This window comes from Penicillium subrubescens (assembly GCF_028828155.1).
Source record: "Penicillium subrubescens strain IBT 31985 chromosome Unknown utg000001l_segment0_segment0, whole genome shotgun sequence".
Taxonomy (NCBI): domain Eukaryota; kingdom Fungi; phylum Ascomycota; class Eurotiomycetes; order Eurotiales; family Aspergillaceae; genus Penicillium; species Penicillium subrubescens.
In genome coordinates, this window is record NW_026643151.1 from 1,563,356 (window position 1) to 1,591,191 (window position 27,836).

The 27,836-nt window shown below is 50.2% G+C and overlaps 7 protein-coding genes across 7 annotated transcripts; 6 read left to right on the plus strand and 1 right to left on the minus strand.

Moving 5' to 3' along the window:
* Window positions 1-79: 79 nt before the first annotated feature.
* Window positions 80-2,736, plus strand: N7473_000481 (uncharacterized protein). The gene is made up of 2 exons (XM_057146421.1): window positions 80-730; window positions 795-2,736. The coding sequence occupies exons 1-2, from the start codon at window positions 308-310 to the stop codon at window positions 2,580-2,582; spliced, it is 2,211 nt and encodes a 736-aa protein (XP_057014307.1). The 5' UTR covers window positions 80-307; the 3' UTR covers window positions 2,583-2,736.
* Window positions 2,737-3,288: 552 nt separating this feature from the next.
* Window positions 3,289-4,174, plus strand: N7473_000482 (pyridoxamine 5'-phosphate oxidase family protein; the record flags this gene model as incomplete). The annotated part of the gene is made up of 2 exons (XM_057146422.1): window positions 3,289-3,681; window positions 3,821-4,174. The coding sequence occupies 2 exons, from the start codon at window positions 3,289-3,291 to the stop codon at window positions 4,172-4,174; spliced, it is 747 nt and encodes a 248-aa protein (XP_057014308.1).
* Window positions 4,175-5,323: 1,149 nt separating this feature from the next.
* On the plus strand, window positions 5,324-6,774 carry N7473_000483 (mitochondrial 37S ribosomal protein uS4m; the record flags this gene model as incomplete). The annotated part of the gene is made up of 3 exons (XM_057146423.1): window positions 5,324-5,359; window positions 5,426-5,860; window positions 5,929-6,774. The coding sequence occupies 3 exons, from the start codon at window positions 5,324-5,326 to the stop codon at window positions 6,772-6,774; spliced, it is 1,317 nt and encodes a 438-aa protein (XP_057014309.1).
* A 522-nt stretch (window positions 6,775-7,296) lies between these two features.
* On the plus strand, window positions 7,297-11,135 carry N7473_000484 (ankyrin repeat domain-containing protein; the record flags this gene model as incomplete). Its single annotated transcript, XM_057146424.1, has 4 exons — window positions 7,297-7,406; window positions 7,462-7,761; window positions 7,826-8,680; window positions 8,735-11,135. 4 exons carry the CDS (start codon window positions 7,297-7,299, stop codon window positions 11,133-11,135), a joined length of 3,666 nt encoding a protein of 1,221 aa, XP_057014310.1.
* Window positions 11,136-11,539: 404 nt separating this feature from the next.
* Window positions 11,540-12,745, plus strand: N7473_000485 (uncharacterized protein; the record flags this gene model as incomplete). Its single annotated transcript, XM_057146425.1, has 1 exon — window positions 11,540-12,745. One exon carries the CDS (start codon window positions 11,540-11,542, stop codon window positions 12,743-12,745), a length of 1,206 nt encoding a protein of 401 aa, XP_057014311.1.
* A 444-nt stretch (window positions 12,746-13,189) lies between these two features.
* N7473_000486 (pyruvate dehydrogenase (acetyl-transferring) subunit E1 alpha) lies at window positions 13,190-14,574 on the minus strand (the record flags this gene model as incomplete). The annotated part of the gene is made up of 3 exons (XM_057146426.1): window positions 13,190-14,150; window positions 14,233-14,366; window positions 14,455-14,574. The coding sequence occupies 3 exons, from the start codon at window positions 14,572-14,574 to the stop codon at window positions 13,190-13,192; spliced, it is 1,215 nt and encodes a 404-aa protein (XP_057014312.1).
* Window positions 14,575-24,338: 9,764 nt separating this feature from the next.
* Window positions 24,339-27,164, plus strand: N7473_000487 (VWA and PH domain-containing protein; the record flags this gene model as incomplete). The annotated part of the gene is made up of 2 exons (XM_057146427.1): window positions 24,339-24,997; window positions 25,067-27,164. 2 exons carry the CDS (start codon window positions 24,339-24,341, stop codon window positions 27,162-27,164), a joined length of 2,757 nt encoding a protein of 918 aa, XP_057014313.1.
* Between the last annotated feature and the right edge of the window lie 672 nt (window positions 27,165-27,836).

Below are 27,836 nucleotides of genomic sequence, written 5' to 3' on the forward strand. Positions count from 1 at the left end.
GGTCAGCTCCGTCAACACAGGCGCGCGACAGTTTTTGGGGGAGGAGGAAAAATTACTGGGAGGATGATTGTTTAGAAAAGGCAACGACATAATTCGAGACAACCGTGGAGCTGCGCCTCACCCCGTCCGAGTTTCCCATTTGTTTCTCACACCCTCAGCCTCGACCAGCCCTAATCAGCTACGCCCCAGGATGATCGTGCCCCTGTGAAGCTCAACATCTCCGTTCGCGTCTCCACTTTTCTTCTCCAGTTTACACATCTCCCCAGTCTCGTCCGAGTACGCCGGTAGCACTATTCATGGCGGGGGCATGGAAGACATTGACGATGATTACTTCTCCGACGACCTTGATTCCCTGCCTCCGGGTACATTGTACGAGCTCGAGCAGAATGCTTTCCAGGCGACTCAAGGTCCAGCGACACTACAACAGCACAATGCGCCGCTAGCTCCGAACGAGCCCGCCCTCGTGCACACGAGGCACACGACTGCCACCTTGAAGCCGCCGCCTCGCCTGCATACAGGATTGACGAATGATTACGATACACTCGAGGTGGGGGAGTTGGAGGCGGAGGTCTATGACAATGTGGAGGCCCAACAAGCAATCGCGCAGGCGCCTGCAGTCCTGGTTACGGAGAATGGATGGCCTGCCGATGGCGGCATGGACGATATGATGGAGGTGGATCACGAGTATGGCCAAGCCAATGCATACGAGATGAATGCACGCATGGAGCAAGTATGTTCGATCTCGAGCTCCCCAATCTACTCCATATGACAATGCTAACCATGCTTGCCCACAGCTTGAACAAGAAAGAGAACAAATGCGACGGGAGTTGGCAGAAGCTAGGACGTTGGCCGAAACAAAAGCTGGAGAGATTGCCATCATTCGCTCGAAACAGGCGCGAATGGCCGAGGAGTATGACCGACAATTGGCGGCCCTGCGAAAGGCCATGGTCGACCGGGAAACCACACACAAGGAAGCAGTCGACGCGGCCATGTCAGAAGGCAAGATGCTGGCGACGGAGAACCTCTTCCTCCAGCACGACCTAGCCGAGGAGGTTCATCAGCTCCGTAATTATAAAACGAAGCAACGTGCCGCGGAGAAGGGTCCCCCAGTTACTCCGAAGAAATCTCGAGTACTTCCTTTCCGTGATGGATTCGACGATGATGAGATTGCCGTGGTGTCACCGAGCAAGTCGGCAGCACGATCAAAGCGAGGAACCCCAACCGTCCCTGGGAAGCGGAAACGACAGGCAAGCGTTGACAGTCCGGCTCCATTACTGCTGAACCCTGCCGGGGAGCTCAACATGGTGGATGCTCCCACCGATAACTCCGGAACAGTATTTGATGAGGAACCCAAATCGCGCGAATCGGGCGCTCATGACCATCTTATGAAGCGAATTCTGAACCATAGGATGCTTCCTGATCAGCAGACCGATATTGAAGCGTTTGCCAGACTCCACTTTCCGTCCGAGCCTCATAAGACACTATCTAGTATTATCATGGATGAACTGGCTCGGATAGATATGGGCAACTTTGTGTTGGAATACATTTATACTGTCGGACAACTCTGGCGGCGAGGACTGACAGAGAGGTTCTACGAGCCTGTCCCCCGATTCATGTCTATTGCCAGATACGTCCTGATGATGGATGAGGCTCCGCTCCCGGACCTAATCACCTCTCTAGTTGGTGTGCTACAGGACTCGGTCGAGGTCAACGCAGTTCCTCGCTTCAAATACTCTCCCGCGGCCCGCGAAAAGGCAAGAATTCCGCGCTCGACACCTCAATCCGACTTGCATCTGGAAGTTGATTCCACTGAGGCACTGCGTCTGCTCTACTATATTTCGTGTCAACTACTCCATGTCAAGGGGGCTCTAGACAGTTTCTGGGCACATATTCGGTACACCTTTATTCTGGTGATGTTGCATGGATCACAACCGCTCAAAGATATCATGGTCATATTACCCTTGCTGTCAACGAGCATCCGGGCAGACTCATTTGGCCCCATCATGTCTTCGGAACAGGACCAAGCGGACGTCCAGAAATGGATTGTCGACCGCTTGTCATTCATGCTCAGTGAGGCGGCCATGCCAGATGAAGGTTGCGAGCCCTACACAGCCTACGACATCTGCGCCATGCGGCTCGAGGTTCTACTTTTGCTAGAGTCCTTAGCATTCAACCCAGCAGCTCCGTCCAAAGAACACGGAAGTGCCATAATCGCAGCACATCCAACAGCCTTGCCACGTCTGTTCCGCTCAATGCACGACGAGTTAGATGCGCTCTACTCCTCGCCACCCGAACAAGAACTCCGCGTGGCGATGGTGAACGGCCTGATGCGCCTCATCTTCGGAGTCATGCGTCGCCACGGCCCATCCATCAACATGCAAGAGAAACTGGCGTCCGTGTCGGGAAGTAAACAAAAGCACCTGGTAGTTCTCACACGGCTGGCATTTTGCGACGGATCTGTTTTGGAGGCGGGCATCGACGACGAGACGGTGGATATGGCACACGAGTTGCTAGAAGAGTGGACGAACCCACAAGAGGCGGAGTCACTGGCCGAGGCTTTCCCCAGTTCTCGGCGAGACTGATGGCAGGAAGGGATGATAGGGATGGCGTTTGGGTGAGGGAGGGGAGGAATGGGCTTTGCATATTTGACATGGCGCTGAGGATTTGGGATTTGAGTTGCATGCATCCGTTTCTACGAGCTTCATGAATTTGAGATACCAATATTTACTTGAAATGACTTAAATAAGAATCTCTTTGAGTCTCAAGGTTCGCGTAGAGGGCAGGCAAGTGAGGGCCTGGTCTCCAGACCGACAATGGGATGGATAATCATGCGATCTTCAGTTCAAAAATGGATGGTGACTAGCCAGCACCCTAGAAGTGAGGCAAGATAACAGGCACAGTAAACAAATACAGAGGCAGCGAGCCAAGGCAAATTAAACCAAGGGGAATGAATGTAGGCCAACGCGAGCTTCGGTTGACAGCTATGGCCTCGTGACAGGGGGATAAGCTGCCACGCTACAGTAGTTTTCGAAATCAGTTAAACCTGCATACACTTTCGACTTCAGTCCCGGAAAATATATCCGATATATGCAAGGCCTGATTGGATCAGGTCCCGTGGGACCCATTTCAGACCGCCTTCTATAATAGTCTGTGTATTTTACAATACGATCATGGGACTGCAAGCGATACTGTATTTTTTACGCGAAACTAACTCCGTACTATACACGCTCTACTTTATACGAGGTCAACTTCTCTCTGTAAACCCCCGTCGTCAATCCACTCAAAGCCATGGGCAAGTTCTACGAGTCCATTCCAGGCGATCTGCGTGACTGGGCTCTACGCCAAAGAGTTTTCTTTGTGGCTTCTGCTCCTCTGCGTGGCCGACATGTCAACCTTTCTCCAAAGGGTTTGCCAGATTCTTGCTTTGCGATCCTCGGTTCAAACCAGGTAGCGTATATCGATTCAACCGGGTCTGGCTGCGAAACCATCTCCCATATACGCGAAAATGGTCGCGTTACCGTGATGTTCTGCTCGTTTGACACGTCTCCTCGTATCTTGCGGCTATTCTGTACTGGTTCTGTTATTGAGTGGGATCAGCCTGAGTTCCTTAGATATTCACAGCGCATGGGTAAACCCCAGACCGTGGGAGCGCGTGCTATCATTAAACTTGACGTTTTCAAGGTTAGCGTTTGTCTCTGGTGTGGCTTTGGCTCGAGGGTCAATTTGTCTGATGGACAGCAAAACTGAAAAGCATCCCGAGCATAATCCGTCGGAGAGATGTCACCCATAGTATGCATTGAGTCTAACACGCAATATGCAGGTCCAAACCTCCTGTGGCTATGGTGTCCCACTATTGACTCAAATAATCGATCCCGAAACCAACAAATCCAAACCTTATCTCAAAGACCGCCAAACACTGGGCCACTTTAGCACCAAAAAGGTTGATGCCGGTGAGATGCAAACATACCAGCGTGAATGGAATGCCCGCAGCCTAGACGGACTCCCAGGTCTCCGATCTGCGCTTAAAGATAGCGGCTATTATACTTGGCGGGTGGAGTTAGAAAATTGGTTGAGCCGACACCGGAATGAAGTTGAGACAGTGAAGTCGTTAGCTTTGGTTTTGTTCGTGGGATTAATGGTATTGAGGTGGAATGAGTATGACTTGTGGTTATAGACGAACGACTTTGTTCGTTTGAATGCTCCATTACAATAATTTTATTTGGGATTCCTCTATTAGATGTTCGCTGTATTATAGGAGCTATCATAGATGCCAGGGGCAACAAACTGAGATATATAATTAAGGTAATATAGGCTTATCTCTAAAAAGGTATCACGAATCCTTCGAAAGCCCCTGTAAGCTAACTAGGCGAGCCAGATTAGTTTGGGGCTAGCAGCAAATGAGACGTGTAATTGATAAGAAAAGCCACGGACATGAAAAAAAGGCAGAATGGAAAAAGAAAGAAACCCCATGCATATCAGCGTAAACATTGCCTTCTGTTGATAGGCGGCCGTCTATGAAGGCTGTGCTGCCGATGGGAAGAATGCGGGGAACGGGAACAGGACCACAGGGAACGGGAAAATAGGTGTCCAACTGATTCCAGGTAGTATTACGGTATTGTTACGATGACTCATCACTATGGTCGGGCCGTTATCGTTACGTTTCTGCCGCAACGCCAGAGCGGTGAATTGAGAGAGGTTAGCGTATTCCGGATTTATTTTCCGGAAATGAAGTCGCAAGAGATTGCAGGTATAACTGTTTTCGAAATCTAGTGTACAGAAGGTGACATATTTATTTTCATCTACAAATTAGAGATCTCTTCTCCAAGACCGGGTCATTGACCCAAAACTTGATGAAAAGAGTATCCACTGGGTGGAAGGTGCCAAAGAATACGCCTGTCAATGACCCGAAAGCCGTTGAACAAACTGTTCCGCCGCGCTGTGCAATGCAGGGACCAATCTGTGGTGGACCGCCTTCATGATCGCGGCCACCCAAACAAGGTAAGTATGAAGAAGAAAAGAGAAAAAGAGGAGGAAAGCCGGGTGGGAGGTGGAGGTATTTATAAGAAACGGGGATCCACGCTAGTGCTCGCTTAGCTGCTAGCGCCATTCTGCGCGCCATCACGTGATGACAAAGCAAACAGGGTCACGGGTAACATACGGTGATGTCACGTGAATTGGTACTGTTAAGGCACTCAGGCCGTCAACGATTTCTCTAGTCACGTGTCCCGCGGAAGTTTTGGGAGAAGGGCATCCACCAGGCCCCGTCCCCGATGAGGATACCGCAACAACCACCTCCCAGCGTCTTGTTTACAGAGTCGCCAATATGAGGAACAGGGCCAGCACCTCTTTGTCTAAGGGGGTAAGTCCAATTGCATCTCTCGCCCCCCAAATCAGCCTCGCAAAAGCTAATATCTGTCACTCCCAGAAAATCCGTCAATCATGGAGCAAATATAACCTGTATAACCTGCAACGATTCCGTACCCCAGCTACCGCGAACCGAACTTTCTTCCAGCAAAAATGGTCCGCCAAGGCCGCATCGCGTGCTTACCACGGTGAGCAGGTCCGCGAGGGCCAGTGGAAGCGCATGTTCTCGAAGCGCATCCGCAGCGTCATTCCTATGAACACGACCGATCTGGCCGCCGATGATGGATCGAAGGAGTCTTCTGGCCGTGGCTCTGGTCTGAGCAGCGAGAGCAGCGGTGGCAGGAGTCGGTCCCGTCTTATTCCTTATACACAAATGGCCTTTGCTCCCCTGGAGCGTCGGTTGGATGTTGCGATCTTCCGATCATTGTTTGCTAGCAGCACGCGGCAGGCGAGGCAGTTTGTTATCCACGGTGCAGTAACTGTCAATGGACAGAAGGTATGACAGATATTAGACTTGACTTGGGAATAAAGCTGAATGGTTACTAACATGTATCCTCGATTTAGATGAGACATCCCAGCTACCTGCTCAACCCCGGTGACCTTTTCCAGGTCGACCCCGACCGCGTGATGTACGCTACCGGTGCCCCGAAGACCGCCTTTGAGCGACGCGAAACCCGTCAGCTCAAGCAGAAGAGTGACGCTGAGGGCGAAGCCGAGGGTGAGGAGGCCGAGGCCAAGGCGGAGGCCACCGAGAAGGATGAGAAGGAGAACACCCGTGATTCCCTGCGGGCATTGATGTCCCAGGCCAAGACCATCATGTCAACGGATAAGGACGTTCTTCCCGCCAAGCGGAAGCAGGAGCTGCGCGGTTTCCAAAAGGCCGTTCGTCGGGTGCTGTCACGCTCCGACACCAGCACTGTGCTGACAGACAGTCTGGAGGCCCAGTTCTCCGAGCTGACCCTCCTCCTCAAGGCCAAGCGGGTTGAGAAGAAGCCTGCCAAGGAGTCCAAGAAGGATGTCAAGGAGGAGGCTGCTCCTGCTGCTACCACGAAATCAGAGGAAGCCGCCAGCGGCGCGCTCTCCGAAGCCTTCCAGGCCGCTGCCGAGGGCGGCGAAGTCGACACCTCCGAGCTTACCGAAGAGGAATTCGACATCCTCAAGCGCGCTCTCACCCAGATGCGCGATAACCCCATCGACCACTCCAAGCCCTATGCCACCCCCTGGCGCCCGCGCGACTACATGTCCGCCTTCGCCTTCATCCCGCGCTACCTCGAAGTGAACCAGAACATCTGCGCCGCCGTGTACCTGCGACACCCCGTCGCGCGCCCCGGCTCTGCAGAGGTGCCCACTCCCTTCGGCGAGTCGATCAGCACCCCAGCTTATGGCTGGTACCTGAAGAGACGGTGGTAGAGAAATCGCTCGACGAGTGTTTCTCTAAGCCTCCTGTTTTCTTCTGTGTCTTTATTATTTGTCTACCCTCTTCCCCCCATTTCCCACGACTGTATTACTGGGTCTCTTTTGGATCTTATTTTTTCTCCCTCCTCTGCTTGCATATTTCCTCTGGTGCTCATAAAGGGACCCTGAGATGGGATCATGTTGACCATGGTGTTGGTGCCTTATTGTCTCGCTTTTTGTTGTTGGGGCTTCTATGCCCCTGTGTATCACCATAGCCATGAATGGATTGTAAATGGAATAAATTACTGCAGTTAGTATTCATTTTCTATAGTATCACAGTATCACTACGTCTGGACCTAGACGAGGCAAATGCGCCATCACTACGACGGGACTAGGTCAGCGCCGGTTGGGCGCTGACGTCCACCCCTCCAGCACAGCCATCAGCCTCATTTCCTACCAGCCCCGCCTCGGGCTTGCGTGTTTCTCCCTTTCCTCTCCTCTTTGTCTACTCGCTTGGGGTATGTCACAGCTGGCAAGATGAGCTTCGGCTTCGGGATCGGTGATTTTCTAGTCGTTCTCAAGCTAGCGAAAGAGCTGAAAGACCGCTTTGCGCAAGCTCCAAAGGAGTATAAGGGGATATATCAAGAGTGAGCCATCTACCATGCATTTGTAAATACCAGTGATACTAAGCGCTAGGTGTAGGGTCGAGTCCATATCGATCGTGCTACATCGCATCGAGGACCTTGACGAAGATGACTTCGAGGAAGAACAAATCGAGGAGATGGAAAGGCTCCTTCAAAACTGCCAAGATCTTCTGTCCGAGCTTAGTCTAAAACTGGACAAGCTTCAAGTATTGTCGAACGATTCAAGTCCGCACTGGAAACAGAAGGTTCGGCGGGCTTGGAAAAGGATCACATGGGATCAGAAGGAAATTAATGAGTATCGATCACGTATCGTCTCCAATATAACCTTGTTCAATCTTTTGGTTGGAAGTATCAATCAGTATGTTTTACTCACCTTGTCTCCCGTTGCCATAAATGTTCATCTTTGCTAATCAGTCGTATAGAAGCCTGACTGTGGAGATCGCCAATGGCATCAGAGCACTCTCTTTCAAGCAAGATGTCTTCATCCAAAGGCAGGAGCAAAAGGAGGAGGATCATGAAAGGGACAAGATTCTTTCCTGGATCAGCCCAGCCAGTCTCGCAGCAAGACAAAGCGAAGTATTCAAGTCTCGCCAAGAAGGCACAGGGAGATGGTTATTGAAAACTGAAGAGTTCACGCACTGGTTATCTCAAGAGAAACAGATTCTACTCTGTACAGGTATTCCAGGTGCTGGCAAAACAGTGCTTGTGTCCGTGATCATTGATTATCTGGAGACTACCTTTTCAGGACAAGAGGATATCGGGATAGCATACTATTTCTGTGACTTTCGTCAGGAACAATCACTTTTTGGGATGTACTCGGCTATTCTCAGACAATTGTTGCAAGGAAAAGCATCCATCCCTGAGCATGTCGTCTCGCTGCATCAAAAACATAATCAGAGGGGAACTCTCCCTTCGATCAACGATATTATCGAAGCATTAATAGTCACGATGTCGAGATATCGAAGGAGCTTCATCATTTTGGATGCACTTGACGAGTGCCCACTATCTGATTCTCTAGGCAGCGTGAGATACGCGTTTCTTCGCCAAATCCTCAGCCTACCGAATGAGCATGATGTTAGTCTTCTTGCTACATCCCGGATTGATCAAGAGATTATAGCTTTGTTCGAAGGCGGTACATCTATGGAGGTACAAGCTACAAGGGAAGATATTCAACAATACATTGATGTTCGGTTGAACGATCTTCGACCCTTTGTCCATCGCAAACCCGAACTGAAGCAGTGCATTAAAGACGAGATCACAGATGCAGCAAAGGGGATGTACGTTTATACCCCAAGTCGGCCAATGACTATGTACTAACAATTTCCGCCCAGGTTCCTTCTTGCCCGCCTTTATCTCAATTTATTGACAGACCAACCAAATGAAAAAGGTATTCGAAAAGTCTTGACAAGTTTTCAAGGCGGTTCTAGAACAAATATATACAAAGCCGCCTATGATCAAACCGTGAAGAGAATGGAAAGTCAGAGCCCAGATGCTTTAGAGCTTGCAAAGCGGACAATCGGCTGGATCACGAATGCAAAACGGCCGCTCAAAGTTGAGGAACTCGAAGAAGCCCTCGCTATCGAGATCAAGTCCTCAGATCTGGACGAGACAAACATCACAGACATTGAACAACTCACATCGTATTGCTGTGGCCTGGTCATGGTCGATGAGGCAACAAAGCACGTTAAACTCGTCCATTATACCACCCAGACATACTTTGAAGGACTGTGGGAAACTTGGTGTCCAGAAATCCATCAAATCATCACCAATAGTTGTCTCACCTATGTGGCTTACGACAGTTTTGAAGAAGCCGCCTCCGATTCCGTGATTGAACTGGACACCTTACTTTCGAATCGCCCGTTCTACAAGTACCCGGTTCATTACTGGGGACATCACTTTCGAGAACATCCTGGAAACCACAGCATGGCGCTCCATTATCTGAGGAATAAGAACAAGGCGAAAGTCTTTGCTTTCTACTTCGAAAAGCTCGAAAATCGCTTCAAGATATACCGGGACTCCCTTCGCAACATTTCCGAATCCTCCATCACAGTTGAGATGTCGGGTATTCATCTCGCCAGCCGGTTTGGCCTGAGTGATTTAGTCAGAGACCTCCTTGACGAGGACCCTAGCAACATTGACGTTCGAGATTATTCAGGAAGAGATGCTCTCCATATAGCTCTTTCCCATGATCACGAGAAAGTGGTCAATATCCTACTGGACCGGGGCGCCAACATTGAATCTCGCGACAAATTGAACCACACTCCGATGCACAGAGCTTGCGAGATTGGCAATGACCGCATTGTGATCACTCTGCTGGAATCCGGAGCATCTGTCACGCATTGGGCTATTCCTGGCTTAACGCCATTGCACTTCGCAGCAGGCGCTGGCCATGAGACGACAGTCAAGCTACTTCTCGAGAACGGGGCTGATATAGACTTCCCAGGCGGGTGTTTTGAGACGCCATTATTTCAGGCTGCTCGAAAAGGTCATGAATCAATGGTTCAACTGCTTCTCGAGCATGGAGCGTATGTCAATTATAAACATTATACCGGAGCAACCCCTCTACACGCCGCCATAACCGATGCTATAAGACCTGTCCCAGATGTTGTGCGTTTGCTGGTGAAGAATGGGGCGAGCATTAAGATCCAGGCTAGCAAGGAGGCGGACCTGGGTCAGAATCTTTTACACCTGGCCATCAGGAAGCGTCAGAACGAGGTTGCTGAATATCTCATGTCTCTTGGTCTGAAATTCGATTCTCTAGACAGAGCTGACAGGACCCCGCTCCATATAGCCGTCATGAAAGGCAACGAAGCAGGCGCGGAGCTGCTACTAAGGAAAGCGCAGCTGGTCTTTCCTGATGGGTCGTATGTCAATTTCAAAGATGGAAACGGTGACACGCCACTTAACCTCGCTATATGGCATGACTATAATCATACTTTGGAAATCACCGAATTGCTCGTGAAGAATGGAGCGGACGTCAATACTGAGAATTATTGGGGAAACACCCCTTTAGCTGGCGCCATTATCCGTTGGGCAGTTGATGTTACCCGAGTCCTCCTCGAGAATGGAGCTGATCCCAATTTGCCAGATAATAATCCCAAGGAGCCTGATATGCTGTATCTCCCCTTTGGTCTAGGCCCGCATGATCACGAATTTATTCCAAGTCATTTTTTCACACATGCCTTCCCTTGTTGGCGATTGCAATGCCGCAGGCCATTGCAATGGGCGATCTCACAGGGTCATGAAGATATTGCGAAACTGCTACTTGAATCTGGAGCAGATCCGAACATTCCTGATATTTTTGGGAGGACTGCTTTACATACTGCTGTCTGCAGTGGTCAAATAGAGATGGTCCGAATGTTGCTGACCTTCCCTGGCATTGATGAATCTCACGTTGATAATTGGGGTCTCACGGCATTTGTTGAGTCCCAGAGACGCCAAAATGATGAGATATCCATGTTCTTTGAGAATACAGAAGTGCCTGATCCGCCATCAGAGGAGTATAATTCTGATGTGGAGGAGATCGATTGGCATGTTTCACCTCACATATGCTATGTCTGCTTGAAAAAAGTTGATGACTCCAAGGAACGATATTTCCTATGCCGCAACCTCGCATTTTGCGAGTTCTGTTCACCTCTGGAAATGGAAATGGATGAACGACGCTGTCCAGCGTGTGGGGACTGTCTGGTCGAAGGGAAACTCCACCAAGAATCAGATGATTCGGATTATTAAGGTGAGAGGGTTAGAGCTAGTTCAGCAAGCAACAATCTTCTTCTCGAGGCTACATGTGTTTAGAAGGAGTCGGATATTGGCAAACCAGATATCATGAATCATGCAGAAATACTTCACATTTAGTATGTTCAAGGATTGTAGAGATGATATCTTAATGAGGGAGCTTCCTCGGAAGCGCCTTTCTGTGACGAGACATCCAGGAAGTTTGTAACAGGTTCAGAGTTCTGGGTTATCTCAAACTCTCTTAATTCAGTCTACTGAGCATAAGAACAGTGATATAGATAGCCTGTTTGGTCTTGGCAAGAGACGATCCGAAGGCGGTGAGTGTTCCAGTCCAAGACCAACTTAACCACAATTCTATCAATGTCAACGTCATCGTCGCAAGTATCCTGGTATTTATGCCGATGCCAGTGAACATCTTCCAAGGCGGCGAAGACAGCGCGCTTGGATTTGCGTCATCCACGCGGGGCATGAAGCGCACGCACGATTTCGACCCGGACGACGACGGGGACACACCACGCAAAGGCTGGAAGCGACTCACAACCAAAGAAGAAGTCACGCTCTTCGAGATTTGCAATCGTAACGCAGACAGTTTCGGCCGACGCAGCGATCTCTGTAATTGGTGGAAGACCGTTGCGACAGAGTTCTCCCATGCAAATGGCCGTCCGTATTCGTGGCACTCGGTGCGGAGGAAGGTGGAGATGGTTACGAAGAAACGCATCCAGTTCCTTGAGGATCAACAACAGCGACAACGGGATTTTTCGGGTGCGAATGCGGTTCCTGATGTGATGAATCCGCAGTGGTGTGCTGTGTTGGATATTTGGATTCCGACTTGGCAGCATTGGGAGGAATCGGAGGCGCGACGGATCGCGAAGAGGGATACTATGAATCGCAGACGCTCGCGAAATAAAGCGGATGATGTGTGGAGGCCACAGTCCGGGGCCGGTCCGGTGATGGATCCAGTTGATCTGACATCCCCTGCGAGTCCCGATGATACGGGCATGGAGGCCAACGATTCTTACGAGGGGCCCATCGTTCTAGTGACGAGTAGTCCACAACCATCAGCTGCCCCAACGGTAGCGCCTTCGATTGGCAAGCCTTCTATTCCCGCATCATCGTCAACCGGGGCTGTCAGGTTACCCCCAGGATTCGACACAATGTTTTCAAACAACAACCCCCAGCCCAACCGCTGGCCTCCAACTTTCGCACCAGCACCCAAAGCAACGGCCGAGTCACCAACGGATAACCGCATGGTCAGCGCAGTCCTCGAAACTCTCGGCAAGCTAAACAAACACCTCGATGCAGCATCAGGCAGTAATGCTCCAGATGCCCGCTCTTCACCAGTGATATCCGCCCTGCTGCAATCAGCCACCGATCCCACTGCTCAAAATCAAGTTTTCTCAGAAGAGTCACAACAAACAGCCTCGAGTAACTCTTCCAGGGATTTTGAGCAAATGAAAGAAGAACTGCGGCAGGAGATGAAAGAAGAATTACGTCGAGAGATGAGGGAAGAGTTGCGTCGAGATCGGGCCGGGTTGGAAGAGAAGCTGGATGCTGTTCAAAGAACACAGGATATGATTCTAGAGATGTTGAGACAGGAGCCGGCTTGATGGGATGGGATGGGATTGTTTGACTTCCACGACACTCGGAGGTTCTTTCGGCGTTTTATGTCACGGTTTGTATGCTTTAATGTTGATATGATACCCACTCGCGCCAACTTGGATTATTAAGAATTCATCTTATTTCTACCCCAATCTTAGTTTAACGAACAATAAGATAAAAGCTGAGCCCTTGGGAAAAGTTGATGACAATTGTTCTACTCTAAAACGGACGCAGACAGGGAAACGAAACACAAATGGAAGAGGTAGTAGTCATCGGCTAAATTACAGATAATGGTAGGTAGGAACAAACAAGGGAGCCATTCGGGAATCTTCTTCCAACCAAGATACCCCAAAGGCCCCCGGAGACACCAACAAGCTCTCTTTCAAGCTCTTTTCGAGGCCCCTCTCAAAGTTCTACGTTCGAGAGAGACCCCCGTACCGTCAAAACACATTCTAGTAGTAGAAGGTCTCGTCAACGGTACGGCCACGCATCCAGCGGGGCTCGGAACCGCGGACGTAGATGTCCTCGAAGAGAATGCGGGGGTTGGCATCGGGGACGGCCATCTTCTCGGCCTCGGCGACCTCGGCGTCGACGTAGGCACGGGCAGCCTTGTCGATGCTCTTGAGCTCCTCCTCAGAGGTAACGCCCCACTCGAGCATCTTCTGCTTGAGACCGGCGATGGGGTCGTTGGTAGAGCGCATGCGCTGGATCTCCTCACGGCTACGGTAGGTGGTACCGGGGTCGGACATGGAGTGACCACCGTAACGGTAGGTGACGTACTCGAAGACGAGAGGACCCTTGCCGGAGACGGCGTAGTCCTTACCGTACTGGACGGCGGCCTTGGTGGCCAGGACGTCCATGCCGTTGACCTTCAGACCGGGGATGTACTGACCACGCTTGTAGTACTCGGTGAGAGCGGAGGAGCGGGCAGCGGAGGTACCCATACCGTACTTGTTGTTCTCACAGCCGAAGAGAACGGGCAGGTTCCACAGCTTGGCCATGTTGAAGGCCTCGAAGACCTGGCCCTGGTTGGAGGCACCGTCACCGTACAGGACGATGGAGGTGTTGGGCTGCTCGTTGTACTGCTGGGCGAAAGCAAGACCAGCACCGACGGGCACCTGGGCACCGACGATACCGTTACCACCGTAGAAGTTGGGGGCGAACATGTGCATGGAGCCACCCTTGCCGTAGGCGATACCCTCACGGCGGCCGAGCAGCTCACCGATGATGGACTTGACGGTAGCACCGCGCATCAAAGCGAAACCGTGGCAACGGTAAGCAGTGATAACCTTGTCATCGCGGTTGATAGCGTGCTCAATACCGACGGCAACAGCTTCCTGGCCGGTCGACAAGTGACAGAAACCACGGATCTTCTTCTCCTTGTACAGGCGGTCGGCGGCCATCTCCATGCGGCTATAAGAAAGAAGCTAGGGGTTAGAAGCTGGATCCAAAAGCATTCCGGGGAAGAAAGGAGGAAGAGAGCATAGGCGCGTACCGCATAGAGACCATGTCGCGGTACATCTGCTTCAGCTCGTTCTTGGTGGTCTCCAGAGTGTAAGGAGGAGGGTCGAGCTCATAGGTCTCGAAGCTCTCGTCGGAGAGACGGACGGTGAACGGCTTGTCATCTTCCTACAATGCGCAAGCACCAGTATCAGCATTGAGGTGTTCCGGGACTCGTAGACGATTTTCCTGTTTTCCGGATGGGTTCTCAACAAACCTGCGGGATGTTCTCGGCGTGCGACGAAGCGGCGTCGGTGGTGACGGAGCGACGGGTTAGAGGAGCAAAAGCCTGGCGACGCAGAGGCGCAGCCTGACGGGCCGCAGTACGGAAGAGCATGTTGTACGTCGAGAAGCCCAATTGAAGATGGGAGAATTGATGGTTGGAGATAGCGACACTTTTCCGTCAGATGTTGGGAATGCAAACTTTCCCGATTACTTAAGCGCTTCCCGTTCGGGGGCCGCCGGTGTGTCTACACTGCAAACAGTCCAAACCGCGGAGCTGGCCTACCGCTAAGATTGGAGTAGAGCTCTTCATGAAGCAGGTAGAATTGGTTATAAGTTCTATCGAAGTTGTATCTCAGGTCAAGGAAGTTTTTCCGGCATTCAGATCGAGGTTGAGTACACTGGGTGAACATCGGTCATCACTCCGACCGAGTCCGGAAGTGTCTGCAGTTTGCCCGGGATCCCAACAAGACTCAGCCTAGATAACAGATGCCGGATGACTTTTGGCCGGGATGGTGGAAAGGGTTCGATGGAGCTTGACATATAAGACTTTTTGGCATATTGAATAAATCAATCTGTCCGATTTCCCCGGTAGGATTGTAGCATCTATAGGTTTCATGCCGAATGGTCAAGGTCACTTCCTAGACGGAGCTCTTGCAAATATATATCCAAGGGCAAATTTGTAGTATGGACACTCTAGACTCATGAACCTACCCGTCCTCCTATCCCGAGTACACTAAGCTTGATACTTGATACAATTCCTTTAGATTTACCTGAAATTTGATGTATGTGCTTTTAACTTACTTATCGCCCCTATTTTCATTAATAGATAGAGTATCACAACTCTATACTTGAGTACCAGCCAACACGTATACTGGAATATTTATTCGTTACCTACGCTGGGTGGCTTCGTGATACTCTGATAAGCTCAACCTACCACCGTAGACTGTTACGACAAACTCAGTATGACTTCACGGTAGATACCTCTTAGTAACCACGCTTTCTTCTTTAGAAAAAGCAAACCACAATTCCTGGTGTAATACATAACCTGGGCTCGGTTAACAGAATGAGAAGCTTTGCCTTTGATACTTTGTTTTCTCCCTTTATCAGATAAGCCATCAAAGAACAAAAAAGCAGCAGGTTACTGCGACCCAAGAATAAGAAAACATAGATCACACTCGATCATTTCTCCGTATAAATAGAAGATTAGTCGGTGCCATGCCCACTTGTCTAGGTCAATATCAGCGGGGCACTACCAATCTAAAAAGCTAACCTAGATCAATGCCGCAAACACCCGGAGCCCGAGGACCTGCCGTATACCTATCGGTCACGCCAAAAGTACACACTATCTAGCCACTACCGACTGGGCGTGGACTCGCTGAGTTAGGTAGCTCGTCCAGCCAGTAAGCAGAGGAATTTAGCGAAGAACAGGCGTCAAAACTGTAATTTCCCGAGACAAAGCACTGGCCAGTAATTGATCCCTTAATCAATAGATGTTCCCAAGGAACGGCGCTGGTCGCGGCTTTGGCGCGACCGATACGTGCGTGATTCGTCTGAGACATCTCAAGATTGATTCCTCGGGATTCCCGACGTTTCAACCTAGTTGCTCAACTGGGTAAAGTACGTTTACCAACGTGTTTTCTCCTCACGAGGTGATCAGTCTAATTGTATCTCATGTTTGTCTTGACCCCGCAATCACCATTCGAACGATAGATCAGATCTTCCATATTTCAATAAAAACAGAGACAAACTGCAGTATTACGAACCAGGAAACATGATTCAAGGCCTGACCGTTACGGAAGATATAACCGAGCGCCAACAGCCACTGAACCAGCAACGCCTGGTCCTAGCGGAGACAAAGCACGATGCTACTTTGATAGATCAGCCTGGTTTACTTTTGCATTGACTGAAACGTCGTATACGTATCATACAGGTAGGGACCAAAGCGACCTTATGACATATATCCATTTTAGGAAGGATCAAGAAACAGGAACTTTTTTGACCGGATCAAAATCATATTGAAACGCTGGTAAAGCATGATATGTCGATCGTGGAATCTGAAAAAAAATCCACCAGATGACGATGTGCGCATTGTAGAAACTGTACCCTATACTGTAGAGATTTTTCGGATTTAGAGGCTCCGATGACTGAGCAGTGTGTTTCAGCGCCAGGTTTAGCAGTTTCATCCCTGACGATTTCCATGTTCTAGAAAAACGAGATCCATTTCATTCTGTCTCACACTGAGTCTGGACCTGCCTAGAATAGAAAGTCCTACGACATAGGTCGTTGACCTTGACCTAGCGATCGATGTCATGAATATTAAACGGGGTGCTATCCACGATACAGAAAATCGGAAACACACTTAGAATGAGAAATCCTCGGAAGGTTCTCAACATACACATCAGTGCAGTACGTAGCATGAAAACCAAGGATCCCCTCTCCCAAAACTCTCCGAGACGAGTAATGACGACAGCATGTATTGAATATCCCAGAACTGTGATCGCCTTCGACGAAAGTATCCAAGTTAAGCCCCCGATTAGTCTAGTTGATGCGTCCACCCGCCTGAAAAGGCTACTAGTCATGCACATAGAAAGGCTGCATGCACCGTTACAGCGCCCGCGACATACGACCACGAAGCTCGAACAAGGATTCTCAACGGCCATCCAAACCAGCCCGCCTAACGTGCAGCACACGCAGCGCTTGTAGCCAGGCCTACTAGCCACCAATCGGGCCTGGAGCAGACCAGCGTAAGGCGTTTCATCGCCTAAACCTTATTCCAGAGAGGGGTCATACCTGCCAATCGTTATAGAGCTAAGTGAGCTAGGCTATGTAACTACCTGCAGGCTTGGAATACTGGGAAGTGTAGTCGGACTAGCGTTGAGATACACATGCGAGTGCCATCATCTCCTATCTCGTAGTCATCCAAAGAATCTCAATCCAGGGTTTACATTACTGCTCAGCAGCCCCCTGAAAGTGATCGTTCATCGTCTGAAACACCGGCTCCCGCAATCCCCTGGGCACGGATGCGCCTCCGGCATTGGAGTGTAAGCCCGTAGGAGAAATAGAAATAAACCGGGATTCGTAAAGACCGGGCTAGAATGTGTCTTACTTCACAGTCGTAGTAAGAAAGTAATCACACCTACATTCCCCAATATGTATGTACTCACTTAACTAACCCCTTGAGAACGCAATCATTCGACATGATCTTCAGGCATGACCAGTCATTCTGTAGTTGATGGCATATGTACTCCGTACGAGTCACGAGTAACTTTAGACCAGGCTAGGTCGTGCATACTGCATTACAGCAATGGTGGAGTTCCGACTTGTCTCCGCTCTGCAAGCTCCAACGGCGCTGATCACAATGCAGGACTGGATGTGGCGGAACGCAATTTGGGTCTGAAGATCTTCAAAGGTTAGAGGAGAAGGAAATCCCAGTATTAAATTCTTTGTATGTAGTCATGGAATACGGAGGTTGAAAGATTTGATTTAGTGATGTGAAATTATTAGTGAGCTTATATCTTCCTTGTCTCTGCAGAATTTAAGACTGAGTAGGACAAGAAGATCGAAAGAGCATAACCCGACTACAAAACTGTAGCTCATGTTGTCCTAACCCAAAACAGTTACTGTAGGGATCTGCATACTTGCATAACTTGATTTTTGAAGAAAAATTATCGAGATTGAGATAATCACATGCTAAGCAAGTGTGGGACAAGACTATGCGGTTAGCTATGTAAATAGTGTGTGCTAGATGGTTGACGGTACCCACTCGGGTGATTAGTCTGCGCAAGGCCACTTTGACAGCTGATCAATCACTAAGGGGGTCTTGGATTTGCATTGTGCCTGTCAAAACATGAGTTTCTCGCATCATGCATCTTATCTATCATCTGTCATAGACAGAGCAACGCATTGTAACCGTTGTAACGAGACAGTTGTGACGAGTCGACACGTGCGATTAATTCTCCGACCTGTCATGCACAGTGACAGTCGACAGGTCAACTTGTTTTGCCAGACATACTGCCAATGGCCATACATACTCCGTCGACAGAGGAGTCATTAAAAAGCAAGTAACTAATCCTGCTGCAGCTGCCAGCTTGACAGCATTGTCCCAAAGTTGCCTAGTCTTCGTCTCCATGGCCTGGTAGAATATGACAGGGAAAGCCACCACGAGCTCCACATCAACCCAGTTGCATAGCGCCCCTCCCTTGCTCCTGGATTCTGGATAGATAACATCCATCCATCTACAAGAGCCCCGCGGAAACCTCCATATATACGAAGTAAGTACAGAGTACATTGTATGAAGTACTCTGTCTACATCAAGCCGTATATCAATACAGCCCAAAAATACCAATTCGGAAAGGGGAAGCAATCATGCACCTCCAAAAAGGCAACGCAGCACTACAGTACGACGATCAGCGCTTACGATGATCTTCTCAAGAAACCACCTACGCGAGTGCGACCGACGCGCACCAGCGCCCGGAGTCTCCGGACGTGCACGATGGAGCAGCCTAGCAGGCGGCCGCGATGTGCAGATTACAAGTAATTTCTCCTAGCGCGGCGTACGGTTCTTAAGCTGCCCCTTCCTGAATTTCCCGGCCGTGCTATTCAGCACTAATTCACTAAGGTGGTGGGACAAGGACCCGGTGTGGGGAAGGATTGACATGACATGACATGGCACTGGCGCTGGCGCTGGAGCGCGGCAGATGATGCTGTCATGCTAGTACTGTAGCCCACACGAAGAGGGGAGACAGGGTGGGATGAGATGGATCATGAGTGGGAACATGAGTAGGACTAGGACTGGGTCCAGGATGAAGCTTTGGGTCTTGCAAGATCGTTACTCGTCAGGAGGAACTCGAAAGCCTGATTTGGACCTGGACCTCTTGGGCCAATTTGAAAATTCTATCAATAATTCTCCGGAAAAAATGTTCTCAATCCTCATCGCTGGCGCTCCGGAATCGCGGATAATGGGGCAAGGGGTGTTAATTACAACGCCACCAGGTCGAAAAAGAGGATCATCTCCAATTCTTTTCCCGAAAAGAATTGGAGATTAACTCCCTATCCAGTAATCAGTATTAGATTAGGCTCCGCGCTTGTGAATTGCGAAATTGCGAACTGTTCCCAGTCACACAATTGCCGAGCGAGGCAGAGGCAGTGCAAGTACCAGACTTCACGACTCCAGTCTTCCCCTTCCCCTGGCTAGAAGGGAAATGGATTTCGGATCAAAAGCGTTGACCAACCAGCCTTGAATTGACCCTTTGCTTGTAATTCTGTATGACGTGGGAACAAAAAAGAGGGGAGGCAAAAGCTTATGCTGGATGAACCTCAAAAATGGAAAGCTGTTTCCGCGGGTGTCAGTGACAGAAAACCGTTGAAGAGGATCGACGAGCTCGGCAGACGAGAGCCAATGGCCAATCGTTTGATATTGAGAGAGATATTGGGCGGATCTGGTGGAAATGGACTGGATTATGTCAGCATCGGGGGTGATCGCTTCCATGTTCCAGGGTTGAGGCGAAAATTAAGAACGTTTTAAGGGTTTCGGTAGTTGAGTTGCCGATGAGCTTTAGTTTGGATCTGGTTGGACATGCTTCTTGAGGAATAATGGAAGGGTTCGAACTTCTGCAGAACTTTGTTTCCACGGATGAAGATCTTGAAGGTACCATGAAGGTTGAACCAGAGGGTCGTCGGCAACATAGAAAGAGCGGACGTTCGGAGGGCTCCGAGGCAGGGTTGGGGATGATCAGAACGATTAAAGATCAAGATCAGAAAGAGCCTCGATGTGGGAGAGAATTGCTTTTGCTAATTTTTATTCCGAAAGTAATAGTGGGAGATCATTATTGATACTAGCAGCTAGAGTGTCTTTTATTATATAAAAGTACGCTATATGAAGTGTATTATATGGAGTCGGCGGAGTAGACGGAGAAGATAAATCCTCCGTGGCCGTCACGGGGAAGATCGAAGATCACGGGAATCCCTAAAGCCCTAGCGATAACAGCGTCTACAGCGGTAATAGTTTTGGTTCTTCGGTAGATTTTCGGGTTAAAAGATACTGTACTAAAATGTCGATTGAGATTGAGATTTCTCTATGTAGTACGATCCGTAAATTCCGTATGTATCTGTAACCGCCCATACGTATTCACCTCACCTACAAGTCCGGAAAACCCGTCCATGCCCGTTGCTGTGCATCGCGGTCCGGCTGGAGTCCGATCAGGAGAGTCCCGATGATGTGCCCCCGTGCCGAACCATGGTCCGCAAACCACCAGAACGGCCTCCGAGACATATCAATGGCTGGAAAAAAGAACAGAAAGGAGAAAGAAAAAAAAAATATCCATCATCTGAAAACACTAAAAAGGGAGAAAGTTTATCTCATAGAGAAAAAGATGGGAACGCGTCTCCCAAGACCATCCGGTGTGCCCCGCGGCCCTCAAGCCTCCTAAGAATGGACATGTTTCTGGTTGTATCTGCTTGAAATGGATACTCGAGACTCCAGAAATGGGGAGTGGCCGTTCGTTAGTGAAAGTCTGTTAGAGTCCGTAGGTGCCGGGGGGAACAAGCGGACAATTATAGATTATTATGACAGTAGATGAAATGAAAAATTCCACCATGTCAAGGTTGGTGGAAGCCGTTCAGCTGAATGCTGGAGAAGATTGAAAGTCAATGCTCCACGGTTTCCGTTCACCTTCCCGTTCCAAGACGGATATAGAGTACTCTGATTACTGTGCCAATGAGGCGTAGTACAAACTGTAGCTATGGAGTTAGGTTATACAGAGAGATAGAGTCAGACAGAGTGAAACCTCAAAATCCTTCCGTTCGCCAGGGGCGCCGCCGAGGGCAGCTGGAGGGGGGTCTTGGATATGCAGCTAGCAGGCCCTAGGATGTAATCATGCAGCAAGGATGCAAGCTAAGCAGCTCGCCAGCAGGCCTTGGGATGGGGTGCGACGTAAGGGGAGGGGACCAAAAAGTTAAGACGAACCTGTCTGTCATCCCAGCCACGTTTTTGGGACCATGCGGGATGGAATCTTCTTTTCGTTTTCTATGGATATTCCCAATGGGCCATGTGGTTGGTGGCCCGTTTATGGCATTATCCAATATCCAGTCAGCTAGAGATTAGGATACGAGGTTACCATACTATTGCGTTTATAGTTCCCGTCCCATAGTATTATCGTTGTATTTACTTTGTTGTGTAGACGAGCATACTACTACAACTATCCGTACTTAGTTCTTGATCATACTGACTGGAATGATCTGATTCTTCTGATCTCTACACCATTGACTGCCTCAGGCCTGTACTGCAGTTGTTCTGACCCAGTCCCATTGTTCCTTGGTTTCATAGTCCCGCAGTTCTGGTTCGTAGTACAGAAGCCACCGAGAGTCCCTTTCTCTGGTTATTCAAATTCCAATAAAATCCCGCCCGTCTCTCTGTCGATTCAAATAGTCTACATAGGGTTCGGAGTAACACTCCATATAAGCTCAATACCTCCGAAGGTTCCAGCCCTATTATGTCGTTTCCTTCTCTCGAACTAAATAAACTAAATAATCAATTCAATTCTTCCCTCTCTCTCTCCCTTTTCCTGTTCAGGGGCCACGGTCGCGACCCAGTAAGTCCTCCAAGACTAAAAGTGCCTCCACCAGTGTCCACTCACGCGGTCCTCCACTCATTTCTCCGAATCCATGGCTCATCCATTCGCTAGCGCTCTAGTTCGGCATGCTGAGTGGACCCGATCGCTCTCCAGTCTCCAGGTACTCAGCGTGCCTGGTCCAACTGGTCCCAATCCACAATCGTCATTTTTCTTTGAATTTATCCCCCTTTGCCCTTTTTTGGGTTCTTTTTTTTTCTGCTCTTTTTTTCCGATACTAGAGAAAGGCCGGCGTAATTAACCCGGACTCGTTATCCAATCGTCTTGGTTTCTGTCCATTTCCCCTCCCCACTTCTCTTCTCCTCTCTCCCCTGTCGCTCTTTTTCATTCATACAATTCAAACATTTTCAAGCATCCCATACGGAAGTACACTAATCATACATACTTTTGTGTATGCACTTGACTCTGCATGTACTAGCGACCTGCAGTAGCACTACTGTACGTACAGTACCCCTGCTGCCGGTTTCTGCTGTACAGACAATTGCCTTTGTGTATTCCGTACCTCTCCCACGGAGTAGCAGGATCCTCGTGCACAATACTACCTCGTGCTCCTGCGAGTACTAGTAGTAGTACTACTAGCACTACTGAATCCTGATTGACAAGTACTCCATACTTTCAGTGTATTGGCAATATACACTTCAGTACAGCCCTGAGCCCTGACACCTCCGCCTTGGAACCAATTCCCACCTTTGGCACCTTTTCAACACCTTTCCCTGCTGGGTTTGGACGTCTTTTTTTACCCTTTGGTCGGAACTCCTTCATCCCCCTCTGCCTTCTCGTTCTCTTAATTAATATTATTTTTGATATTATTGTTTTATTTTTTTAGACTTTGGGGGCGTCTCGTTTTTTTCACTCTGCTCCTCTCGAAAGTCGCCTCTTTCTTGTGGTTTCTTTCTCCTCCTTTTATCCCTCCCCCCACCTTTACCCATCTCCTCTTAGGTGTTCTGGGAGAAACCCCCCATGTGGAAACCTCGACTTTCACCCAGATCGGAGTCTAAATCGGGGAGCGATTCAAATCATCTTCATCTATCTGAAATCGGCTTCCTAGGGCGATCTAGGAAGAAGAACATTACGCCTTCGTCATCGGCTGGTGAGTTCCTGAGTTTCCCTGTTGTACCCGTTCCTCTCTCCCCCCTCGTGCGCCCCCTCATATCAGATCAATCAATGGTCGGGTCGGGTCTAGTATCGCAAAACTGAGACCTGAACACAAGCCGGGTTCTAGATGCGCTTCTTTAGGTTGCCAGTCCTGGGTCTCGTTACTGTCTCCCCTTAGCTCGTGGACCTAAAGCCATCTGACTGTGCTCGTCTTCTCTTTTTTGTCTTCCCACTCATTCATACCCTTTCATCCGTCCCCCCTGAACCTTGGAGACTCAATTCCCCGAAATCTACAAGAAAAAAAAAGCCCCTCTCCTTTTTACAATCCTCACATCATCTTCATTCTCCGACCCCAATTGGTGGGCCCTACCCAACATTCCACCATCGCAAGCACGTTGTATCGTTGCATCGTGCATGTCAGCCCGTCATTTTGGCCCCCCCGCATGGCTAACGGATCCTGGTGACGTCCAGAATTTCAATCGCGGCCAGACTCCTCCTCCCGCTCCACGTTTCGCTCCTTTCGCTCCTTTCGACACAAATCAGACCGTCCCGAGAGTAGTGCCTCCAACTACACGGACGTTTCGCGCCCAAATACTCGCCCACGAGCCCCCTCAGCCGTAGCCGACAGTATACACTCTGCTCGCCCGGATCCCGCCTGGCAGTCGGCGCACTCGAATCGGTCTCGTGTCTCTTTCAATTCTCGCTCGGGCAATTCTAACGCTGGGGCAATGGAGGTCGACCGTACCCGGACACGGAGGGAGAGGACTTTTATCGGCAGTGAATGTGCCGTCTGCGAGGAGCCGCTCGAGCATACCTTGCGTGGAGAGCGGGTCCTTCAGTTCTCGTGCAGCCACGTGTCCCACGAGGCCTGCTTCTATGAGTTTATCCGGGAATTCGAATCGCAATACTGCCCGACATGCAATGCTCCGTTAGGTTTGGATACGAGTCGAGGTGGAAATGTCTTGGATATTGGTTCGTGATTTCTCCTGAGCGTCCTTCACCCCTCCCGGCTTCAAGCGAAAAGGAGCTACATAATGGCAATCACATGTCAAATCATTCAATCTGGAAAAATGGAGTCACTGACAAGATCTACTAACCTACAGAAAAGATCAGCAATATTGTGCGCTCGGTGACTATGAGCGACACCGCCACAATGCGGAGTGGCCTGACGAACCCGACCTCAACCCCGTGGGAACAGCAGTCGACTCGGCGACCGCCCAGCGATGCCGGTAGCCGCTATAACAATACTAACAACGCACAATCCACTTATAGCCGACGTGACAGTCGCGACACTACTGGCCAGCGGGAGCGGGTCGAACGCTTAACTGCAGGCGGAGCATCGGCCATTTCTGACCCTCGTCAACGCCAACCGCATTCTAGAAACGGCAGTGCAGCCGGCTCATCCGGCGACTACCATGATGGCCAGCACACGAGCAGCGGGCGACGCCACGACTATGATGTGCAGGCTATGGAATCAGACCTGAGCCCTCGCCCTGGTGTCACCAAAAACCCTATCCCCGCTCCACTTGTTACCGTGCGAAGCGAGTTCCCTACGATGAATCGATCCCGCCAACAGCAAACTTTGACATGTCTGATCACGGTGGAGGTGCCCGAGGGCAATTGGCGTCCAGACGCAGACGATCTTCGACAACCGCCTTCAGGCCAGTCTCAACTTGATGAGCCGTATACGGGTCGATTCGGGGGCTCGCAGGATGCTCGGTCTATTCAGAATGAGCCGGTGGAGAACCTGGAGGAGATTGCGGAGGACTTGCGAAATCGGGTCGATAATTGGCATGGCCTCGAGTTCCAACGGTATGTCTTTGAGAAACGCGGGCGATTATGAATCCCTTTCAAGATCAAGCAATGCTAATTCAGCTCCAGGTTTGGCAAGTTGCGATTGCATGGGCAAATGCGCGTGGGCAAGGACCGGGAATCATGGCAGGAATTGGAATGCTATCTGTTCGCGGAGATGCTTATCTGCGTCAAGGAGAAGAAGATTCCCGATTCTCACCAATACGATGAGAAGCGCAAGCCCACTCGCTGCACTCTCAAGGGTTCCATCCTGATCAAGAAGCATTTGAAGTCCATTGATGCCGGCTCTGACGAGCCAGTTCTCTCTCTTAATCTTTCTGTCAGCGAGCTGCCCTGCTTTTACCTACGTTTCCAGAACCGCCAGCAGCTGGAGACGTGGCACCGAGCGTTGACGAATCTCAACCCAGTGGAAAATGTGTCCCGACAGCATAATGACTTTGACTACGAGCACTTGGGCGCTGAGGAGGAGGACTACCGGACCAGCCGTATTCAGCGACAAGCATCTCTCAACTCATCCTATGGCGCAGGCAAGTCGAATAATACCGCCATCACCGATTACACCAACCCTGATGCGGAGAAGCCATCTCTCGATTCGTTCCACATTCCTCTGGATCTCGTTGTGGTCATTCCTGTCTCATCATCGATGCAGGGTCTGAAGATCACGCTTCTGCGCGATGCTCTCAAATTCCTCGTACAAAATCTGGGCTCGCGGGATCGGATGGGTTTGGTGACGTTTGGCTCGAGCGGTGGTGGTGTGCCTCTAGTGGGTATGACTACCAAGTCATGGAATGGATGGAATAAGGTTCTCGACTCGATTCGTCCTGTCGGCCAGAAGAGTTTGCGCGCTGATGTGGTGGAGGGTGCGAACGTGGCGATGGATCTGCTCATGCAGCGCAAATTCAACAACCCCGTCTCAACCATCCTTTTGATCAGCGATTCATCTACCTCCGATCCTGAAAGTGTCGACTTTGTTGTCTCTCGCGCCGAGGCTGCCAAGGTCAGCATCCACTCCTTCGGTCTTGGACTGACCCACAAGCCGGATACCATGATCGAGCTCTCGACTCGCACCAAGGGCTCTTATCTCTATGTTAAGGACTGGATGATGCTTCGGGAGTGTGTTGCTGGATGCTTGGGTGCTATCCAGACTACATCACACCAAAATGTCAAGCTGAAGCTTCGCCTGCCCGAGGGCTCCCCGGCCAAGTTTGTCAAGATCAGCGGGGCTCTTCACACGACGAAGCGCGCGACTGGTCGAGACGCCGAGGCTGCCTTGGGAGATCTCCGATTTGGTGATAAGCGTGATGTTCTGGTGCAGCTGGTTATTCAACCCGACAATGCTACGCAAGACAACATGCCCCAGGACCCATGGGAGAGCTTGGTCTCTGGCCTGGAAGCTCTAGGCGGGGGACTCGATGGCGATGAGCAGCGCGTGCTGAGTGTTGAAGAGGTCCCTTTGATCCAAGCCGACCTGACATACGGCGATCTTCTTCGTGATGGCCATCTAACCCACTCGCCTCGTCCGTCATTGCTTGCCATTACCATGCTCCCTCCAAACCCCAAGTCTCGCAACCAGCGACCCTCCACCCCTCCCATCCCCCCTCACCCATCTATCGTGCAGCGCCGCATGGAGCTGCTTACATCCGATATGTTGACCAGGGCACTCACCCTTGTCTCTCGCGGTCAACACGACCGTGGCCAGCACCTGCTTCACGAGACCCGCAGTATCCTCAAAGGTCTGGGCAAAGGCGGTTTACCCCCATTGCCACCCACCGCGTCTCGACCTTCAGGAACCAGCGACGCGGGCAGCAGAGGCGATACACCAACCTCAAGCTCTCCTAAGTCTTCTACTTTCGCGGAAAGCCATGCCTCTTCCGCGTCCGAAACCGCTACTATCACCCCATCGTCCGCAGTTGATGCGCATACTATGACTGCGCTCAACGCGGATCTGGACTCTGCTCTTGAGTGGATCAACCATCCCGCCGTCTTCGGTCGTGACTCGCGTAAGGCCGTGCTACAGAGTATCGGTGTGATTTCCTCGCAGCGTGCCTATACATTCCGTACACCTTCAGAATCACACTGGGCCCAACGGATTGCTGGCGTGCGGCGTCTGACAGAAAAGTCCAAGGGTTGGCGTGAGATGGGTGATGATGCTTTGACTGAAGAGTAAAGAAGACTAGAGCGTATCGGTTTCTTCTTGTCCAACTCAAGGTTGACTTGCATTTCTCTCACTTTCTATTTCCTTATTTCATTCCATTTTTCGGTCTATATATCATTTCCCTCCCGGAGTCAGCTCATGACATGCTCGTTCTTGATTTCCTTATTCCCCGCGACATCATACCACCGTTCCATCATCCCCTGGCCAGCCTATATCTCATTATCGACTTTCTGTTTTTCTCACACCCCTCGCTTGCTTTTTATATTCGCTGTATTTTGTTCCCCTATGATACCACTTTGTTCCCACCATGACTATGCAGCATGATTCCAGGGGCTTTCGTTTGCGATGTGTTTCCGCTTCCGCCGATCCCGTCTTACGGTTGGATTTTCGGGATTTCTGGATTTGTGCCTTGTGTTGGGCGTACATCTGATACATCTGTGTTTCTCTGCTATTTGCCCCGAAATGGTTTTCGGTTTTGGTGTGCGGATGGAATGGGGGTCTCCTTGTTTCTTGAAGACTTTTTGATGTTTCGTTTTTTTTTTTTTTGGATCGGGGTGACTCGAGAGACTTGTTTTTGGTTTGGGTGGAATACTGTGTTTTTTTGTTTGTTGAAAGTTTCCCTCCCATTTTGGCATTGGCTCAAAATATTTTTGATGACCCCCTCTCCGCGTCTGGACTTGACTT